The sequence below is a fragment of the Nannochloropsis gaditana genome (genome assembly GCF_000240725.1).
Source record: "Nannochloropsis gaditana CCMP526 unplaced genomic scaffold scaffold599, whole genome shotgun sequence".
In the NCBI taxonomy this organism is placed as follows: Eukaryota; class Eustigmatophyceae; order Eustigmatales; family Monodopsidaceae; genus Microchloropsis; species Microchloropsis gaditana.
The window spans coordinates 1-8,101 of NW_005803354.1; the positions used below are offsets into that span (position 1 = coordinate 1).

General features: G+C 50.9%; 2 protein-coding genes across 2 annotated transcripts; both read right to left on the reverse strand.

Annotated features, from left to right (window-relative positions):
* Positions 1–66: 66 nt before the first annotated feature.
* Positions 67–888, reverse strand: NGA_0207100 (uncharacterized protein; the record flags this gene model as incomplete). Its single annotated transcript, XM_005854167.1, has 3 exons — positions 595–888; positions 364–458; positions 67–204 (listed from the first exon to the last, which is right to left on the reverse strand). Coding segments are annotated over exons 1-3 (522 nt in total), but the record flags the coding sequence as incomplete, so codon positions are not given.
* Positions 889–2,198: 1,310 nt separating this feature from the next.
* On the reverse strand, positions 2,199–5,347 carry NGA_0207000 (uncharacterized protein; the record flags this gene model as incomplete). The annotated part of the gene is made up of 12 exons (XM_005854166.1): positions 2,199–2,291; positions 2,428–2,542; positions 2,675–2,756; positions 2,883–3,065; positions 3,167–3,336; positions 3,574–3,647; positions 3,868–3,963; positions 4,082–4,169; positions 4,340–4,503; positions 4,669–4,799; positions 5,003–5,219; positions 5,333–5,347. Coding segments are annotated over 12 exons (1,428 nt in total), but the record flags the coding sequence as incomplete, so codon positions are not given.
* Between the last annotated feature and the right edge of the window lie 2,754 nt (positions 5,348–8,101).

Below are 8,101 nucleotides of genomic sequence, written 5' to 3' on the forward strand. Positions count from 1 at the left end.
TCGCTCCCTCCCTCCTCCTGCCACGGTCCTGCTTCCCTCCTTCCCCCTTCCCCCCTCCCTCCCCTCCTCCCTTTCCTCCACCCTGGCCTCCCCCGCCTCCTCGGTCCCCGCCGTCTCCTCCTGGTCTGCGTCCCACGCGTCCTCCCCCACCAGCTGACAGAGCTGGGCGCGGATGGAGGTAGTGCGTTGGAGCGAGACACCCGCCTGCTCAGGGGAAGAGGGAGGGAATGTTGAGGCAAAAGGAGGGAAAGAATACAGGGAAGTGCCAACTCACAAATAAACTCAAAAGCCCGCCTGTCAACCCTCTTTCCTCCCCTTCATCCCCCTCCCTCCATCTTTCTCGCTTCCCGCCCCTCGCCCCACCTGCGCCCAGGGAGAGATGCACCAGATCGGCGGACAGTACGGTCGTTGCAAGCTCGGACAGTCATCCGTGACGGCCCTGATCAAATGACCACGTCCTGAGGGAGGAGAAGGGAGGGAATGGGGGGAGGTGGGAGGGAGGACCGGAGGAGCAAGGAATCATACGTATCCAAGACTCGAAGAGAAAAGGGAGGGAGAATGGGGGGGAATGGCAGGCTTTCGCGCGTCACTCACCCCGAAAGAGGCGTGGCGGGCGGCGTATACAGTACAAATACCACAGGATGACACCTCCTACCCAGACGATCAGTATGAGGGCGCACGTCAGCAAAGTCATGTAGGCTTCGTATTCCACCCCAAAGGGTCGAAGTGCTGCTGAAGGTGTCACAGGATAAGTCGAAGAGGAAGCGGAAGAAGGCGTCGAAGAGAGAGGCGCGGAAGAGAGCTCGGACAAGGAGGGTGTGATGGCAATGGGCACCCTCGGGAACGGTGATGTCCAGACGCGGTTCATGATGTAAGGATCCATGCTGTAAGAAGGGTTGGAAAAAGAGAGGGTCATGACGTGGCATATTTTTACGTATCGAGATATATAAAAAAGAAACGACGGTCACTTGACATCTAGGGCCCGTCAAACGAAGCGAGGGAAGGTGGAAAAGAGTCGTGCGGAGCGTCGATCTTGTTCTTATAGGGACACGCGTGTTCCAGATCTGAAGTCAGATCACTGGGTGACAAAGGATCAGTGCGTGCTGTCCGAGAAATTGCGACAGTCTCTACCACAGAGGACTTGACAGAAATCCATGGCACAGAACCAGAGATGTGAGGAAAAACAACGGTGGGCATAGGTGGACGACATGTCAGTGTCGTCCACCTTTCAAGATCAATTCAAGGCGAGCGTGGCCTTTCCGAGGTAGTTCGTGAACGTAAGTGTCTATGACAGCGGACGGCCAACGTCAAGCTTGCCTCAAACTTGCGGCGTTCCCCCCAACACGCCACGGCACGGCCTTCTCTCCCTACGTCAGGAATAACGATGTTAAAGTGGGTATACACAGCATGCTTTTATCTGGATGCAGGTGTTGTCCGTCTCTGTGAGATTATGGCGGGTATGATCCTTGAAAAAGACCACGCACGCATTGCCTCGCTCAGGGGCCCAACGCCATCCTTAGCTAGAAAAAGGTTGCGAGTTTATGTGGTCTCACCCCCTTGCAATTGTATGACATGCGCTATGTTTTTTTTCAATGCGAGATAATTGAGAATCGGCAAGCATACATGGGTTTTGGTCAATGAAAGCCAGAAAGGAAGGTCATCATGCATCAAATTGTTCTGTCTTGGCCGCCTCCTCCCCAGTCCTTCCTCAGCTCGAGTATGTAACCTTACCTGTGCTGTACCATTATTTTCTTGAAGTATTACAAATTTCTAACAAACATTCAAGAAATGAGGGTGTCACGCATCTTCGTACCTGGCATTTTTCCGATGCCGTTTCCCTTGGTCCCAAAGGAACGTACACAAGCAAAGCAGTAAACCCCAATGCCTTTTTTGACGAACTTCCTCTGGGTTCAGTCTAAAAACCTCTACCTATGAACTCTTTTACATCTACTAGCGCTGCTGTAGTGCTGGCTACGGCAAAATATTGTCCTTGCTAGCTCGTTACGCGCCGACTGGAGAACTAGTGAATTCTGCAGTGACTTGCACACGGTAGAGCCGAGAAATCAAGACATTGCTACACAGTAAGATGAGAAGCAAACATCAGTAAGGAAAAACAAAAGAAAACAACCAAATATAGAAAGTCTTTAACCAAGATAATATTTTTCAAAATTGATTTCAAGAGCAGCGTCTGACTAACTGCTCCAAAGCCGCAAAGTCTTGTCGTAAGCAATAGAGGCTAGCAGGCATGAGGCCGGGTCAAACGTCATGTCACGCACCAAAGCACGGTGGCCCTGTAAAATTTACGAAATTTGGTGTTTCGAACGACGAAAACGTGAGGGATGTGGAGGGAATCGAAGAAGGGTCTATGCAAGTCACTACCAGTTTCCGTCATGATTCCCAGGTCCTACGTTCCTGTTTTCCTCATACCTTCAGTTTCACAACGACCCGCTCAGAAGCTAGCGACCACCCTACCAGCTCATTCCCTTCTTGTGACGAGCAGTAGACGTAATTACCGTTCCGATCCCAGGCGACGCGGGGATTACTAGAAGTAGGATCGAGGCGAAGGAGGAAGTGAAAAATGGAGACACACACACGAGGATGACAAGATAAAGGTAGCTCGTTTTGAAAATCGCATGGACCGTCACGACGTCGTCAGTGATTATTCAAAGCATACCTGTATTCATCGGCCCTGTGCCCGTATAAGGAACGTAGCTGCTCATTATGCCCTATGCGGTAAAGTATAACGCGCGATTTGTCTGAGAGATGCGTTGGGAAAAAAAAGATGAAGAAATTAAGTCGAGAGCGCGAAACATAGAAATAAGCCGATAAGACACATGAGGCATAGTGGGAGAGGAGAAAGGGGCGTAGGCGACGAGACCGACCTGTGGCGGCCAGCAGGAATTCCTGGCAGGGGGAAACGGCCAGAGAGAGGACGGAGAAGGAGACATGCGTGTCCCACAAGGCGTTGTTGAGAGAGACCGTGTGCTTCTCGAAGGAGTCGCAATCGATGTAGGTCAAATGCGCCACGTTGCGGGAGGCCACGATCAGAAAGGGCCGCGAGCAAGCTTAGGGGAGGAGAAGGACGGGGAGGGGAAGGGCGGGGAGGGAGACATGAACAGCCGTGGCAAAACGCGTACGCCCTCAACTCCGGCACCATCCCCCCTACCGCTCAACCCGCCTTCCCCTCTCGTCTGCGCCTCCCCTGTTTCAAGAGGTTTGAGAACTTTCCCACAGCCGCTGGCGGGGCGGTCCACAAAGGCGAGCGCTTCGACGTTGCCCAGGAAGTAGAAGGACTTGAGTGGCCCCCCCCCGTTGCTGTCATACAGGTACACAGCCCTGAAATGGTGGCAGGAACGAAAGGGAAGGGGGAAGGGGGGAGGCACAAGGGTGAGGAGAAAAATGGAGCTCTGCAGGACGGCAATTCCATCTATTCCGTCGTTAAAGGAGGATTACGAGCATGTGACCACGCCCTCCCAAGACGTGTACCTGTCTGTTTCCTCCCCCCTCCTCCCTTTTCCTTCCTCTTTTCCCTGCCCCCCCTGCCTCTGCCCCCTTTTCCTTCCTCAAACCTACTTATCGTGCCCGCCTGTCGCATACAGACGGCCGCATCGAGACCAGCGGCCTATGACTGCGTGTTTCTCGTGATCCTAAAATGAATAGGACGCAGGGGGGTCGGGGAGAAAAAGAGAAAGGGAGGAGGCAACGACGAGGAATAGAGGGGGCACACGAATGAGTAAGATCCTTTTCTTGTCAGAGACATGGACGCCACGCAACAGACATGGCAGGAGAGGGGCCCGGATCAGTCGGGGGCCCCGCCGAATGAGAAAGAAGGGTAAACGAATGATCCATTGGACGGGAGGGATCTACCTTGCGCGCGTGCACGACACAGGCATCCACGGGACGATGTTTATTGAAATGAACCACGCTGTGACTGCCGTCCATGCACGTGACAAGGAGCCTCCCCTGGTGGGCGGGGGGGGATGAGGATGGAAGGAAGGTAAGAGGAGGTGTGGGGCCCGCTCGGGACCTGGTCAAGGACTTTAGAGCCCAGACATCCTTCAATGTTCCTTCCCATTCCTACCTCCTCCTCCCCTGCGGCGAAAAAGTCGAGGCTCAGCAGGGGCCCGCCGAAGCCTGAGAGGACCAAGACCTTCTCGGAGGGACTGCCACTACTCGCAGAGGGAGAGGAGAAGAATGATGGAAAAGCGGTGGAAAATAATCAGTTGTAGTGTGATGCGAGGCGACACCTGATCATATGTTTTCCCAAGTGTCCTATATCAGGTAAAATTCCTTCATAAATACTCCGTTCCTACCGCCCTCCTCCCCTCCTTGTCTTTACTTTGTCTCGACCCTGTAGAGAGTCAGGAACTTGTCAACGCCACCCACTGCCACCAGGACCGTGTCAGGAATGAAAGGAGCGGCAGAGGCAGGGAGGGAGGGAAATGTGCAGATGCGGACGCAAAGAGGGTTGAGTCCGCCTCCAACACCTTCTACCTCTGCCAACTGGAGAAAAGAAAGGGATGAAGCGAGAAGGTTGGTCGCGGGAAGGTGCGAAGTAGATGGCGATACAGAGATCAGAAGAAGCGCAAAGAAGGGCATAAAGACTTTTCTCTCGAATTGCCAGGAGACGCTATGCCAACTCGCCTATCTATTACAATTTTAACATACCTCTTGCGTAATATACTTTGCTCCATCGCATTCTTCCAAATAAGTGGTATTGATCGGCAAATCAAAGATACCGATTCCTGTTTCTGGCGCGATATTCGATTGTCCATCCACGACCGAAAGAGGTTCTTGTGCTGGATAATTGTGCATGTGAAAAGCGAAAAAGGCAGGGAGGAAACAAGTGAGAATCAGAGACTTCCATGGCCTTGACCACGACAACATCTTCCATTTTTGGTACCTCAACTTCGCATAAACTCTCCAAAGTAAGTGATTTCATCGACTCGTTGCCATGCGACCAAAATTTCCACACCCCTCTAGCTCCTCCGGTCCATCGTACCTCTGAGTCTTTCGTTCTCCACTGCCAGGAGGTCGTTCTCCTCCTCCAAAGCGTGGATTTTTCGGTGCAATGTCTTTATCAGCTCCAAACACTCGATTTTTTCCTTCTCGAGCGTCGCAATACGATCATGTAACTGTGCTGTATCCGCTGCCATGGGTAGGCGCTGTGTCGGGGACTGGGGAAGTAGAATAGGATGACCGTGACAGTTGAAGTTTGGCTGTGATGCCGCGACAGTCGAAAGTTCCACTTGGTCATGCGAGTTTATGTTCCCTCCCTTCCCTCTTTTCCTGGTATTTGCATTCTGCTTTCCAATTCTGAATACACATCGACTGTTTCAATAAGCATACAACCAGGTTTGTATTTTGACTTTTTGTCGACCTCGTTCTGTGGTTCATTCCTTGTAAAGGCATTAATTGTGCGTGCTGTCTATGGAGCAACGTACTATATGTACCAGGATCCTAGAATAGACAAGACATCAATAGCTTGGCTATGACCAAAACATACATCATTAATGCATAATCTAGGATCGAAAATGACCAAATTAAAGCATAAGGCCTTGACTGTCTCCCAGGAGCTGTCTGCCGCGGGCCTGATACCTGATGTACTCCCCGACGATTTTCGAAGCGCATATTCTGTCAACGCCACATTTGGGTGCAATAATTTCGACTCTGGGGCAAAAGTTCCTCCAGGAGAAATGGATCATCCTCATCCGGTGTATAAGTTGATCGAAGCTCGACATGGGAGCTATTACACTTTCATCTTGGTGGATCCTGATTCATCTTCCATGCAGGGCTCTCGCAGCGAGGTACAACTTTTACACCTCGTGACAAATGTGTCGGGACAACAACCAGACAGTCGTAATGGGAACGAAGTAGTTCCCTATAAAATTTCGAGACAAGACCAAGGCTACATTCATGGTACTCATCGCTATTTGCTGATTGCTTTGGAACAGCCTCAGGAAGGACAACAACAATTGCACATCGCTCCGCCGAAGTACCGCACGCACTTTTCCGTCTTGAATTTCATTCATATGAACAAGGTGAAACCTGTGGGAGCTACATTGCTTCACGTGTCATGGGATGATTATCGGCCAAGTAAATCCAATAGCACGAATGCCCAGGCACGAGAGCAAGACAGCTTAGCCTACGCTGAGTCCATGGTCAGAAAGTCCAAGTTGCTCAACGAGCTAGTCCTGGAAGGGAGTGTACATTTCAAGGTACCTGTAACTCTGACAATCAATGAAGAGATTGTCAACGCTGGGGATGAGGTGCCTGCCCAGGTCATGGATTTGGCTCCTGTGGTTCAGTTTCACCCAGGACTCGAAGAAGTTCGAAAAGCTAAGGCTTTGTATACAGTGATATGTGCGGATGCCGACTTCCCTTCCATACATCAGCCGACCGATCGGTCCATGCTTTTGATGCTTGCGACAAACATTCCTGGCACTTCGGGGGACAGTCGTATTGGCGACCCCGTGGTGCCTTACGTGTCTCCCTTGAGACTTGCAGGTAGTACGGGAATCCATCGCTACTTTGTTCTGCTTTTGGAGCAACATGGTGGTGCTCTTGAGGAGGGTGCTATTGATCCGCCTGAAAATAGGCGAGCCTTTTCTTTCCATGATTTTTTGAAAACGCACACCAGTCTTGAGGCAGTGAGTGCAACCTTCTTTTTAGGGCGCCGCAAAGAATGATGCATGAAAATCGTAAACTATGAGATATAGGAATAGATCAGGTGTTTGCATGATACGTCTCGTGGAGCAGAGGAGGCTCTCTCACAGAGACTTTGTGGCTATTATGAGCATATTCTAAGGAAGTAGGTACGTTAAAAATACAAGACTTGAGATGTTGAACAAGTCATATTGGTACAACAGATATATTTCGTTGAGTGATGGGCAAGATTTCTGGCAAGGGGTAGATGATTAAGAGCTCTTGAAAGGATACGCACACAAAAGACAATTGCATGTCGCCACCGCTCATGAAGTATGCATGCTTAAGCGTATTTTCTTGTGAACTTTACGTCAGGGTGCTGCTCTAAACGATTGGGTTGCGCGAAAACCTAAAATCCTAACAGCGCACCATTCTTACGAAAAGCTTGCTGCATGGGCTTGGAACTGTCGACTTTTCATGGATCCGTTAATGGCCGCAGTCGTCTGAATATTAGTCAGCTCACTCTATGAGTGCACGTTTCCAAAGGTCGCCATTTCCCCACTCTTCACGTTTATATCTATCCTCGCATTTTTACATCGTTTTGACTTTGCTCTTTACAACCTCGGCGGGGGCCGGGCACCAGAAGAGAAACAATGGCTGCAATGCCACCTGACATGCTGTCCCGTTTTTTGTTCCTTCTCCGAGGCTGGGATGACTTTGCCTTCAAAAGAAGCAGGCCTCACACACACTCTCTAAAGGTTCCGTCGTTCTCCAACTTACTCTCCAAGAAAAGGGCCAACCACCCGAAACCGACACTATCATGAGCCTCTTCGACCACCTGATCGACCCCAATCACATGTACTCTTCCGGACACAGATCTTTTGTTGGTGTCGGTAATCGCTGCCTAGGCCACCATGTGTAAGCTCCAGACCATGTCATCAGGATCGGGACCAGGAACGTCCGCACGATGAAAGTATCAAGGAGGACAGAGACGACGAGGAGGAACGCGGTCTGATTGAGGATAAGCTGAGGAGCGAGACGGAGGAAAAGACGACAGAAGAGGAGAGAGATGAAAATGTAGTTAGGAAAGTGTCCTTCAAAGCCCCGAAATCCCTTTCTTTGTGTCGGGTCTACTAACCTCGGAGGAGAAGAGGAGGCCTGAGAAAGCTACAGCCATAATGATACCTGTGACATGGTAAGGAATAGAGCGATATAATATAGTCTCGTAAAATACTGCAAAGCCGCAACTGAGACCCTACATAGCCTAATTTTTTCTCTTTCTGTTCCATTATCTGTCCTCTCTTACCTGCCGCCGTGATGATGTGTCCCGTGTTGACCATGCCCCGCACCAGGGCACCTGCAGGAGGGATCGTGCCAGAGAGAAAAAGACGAGAAAGGAGAAGAGGTGTGGAAGTGGAGGACGGGGAGGGGAAGGGCGGGGAGGGAGACATGAACA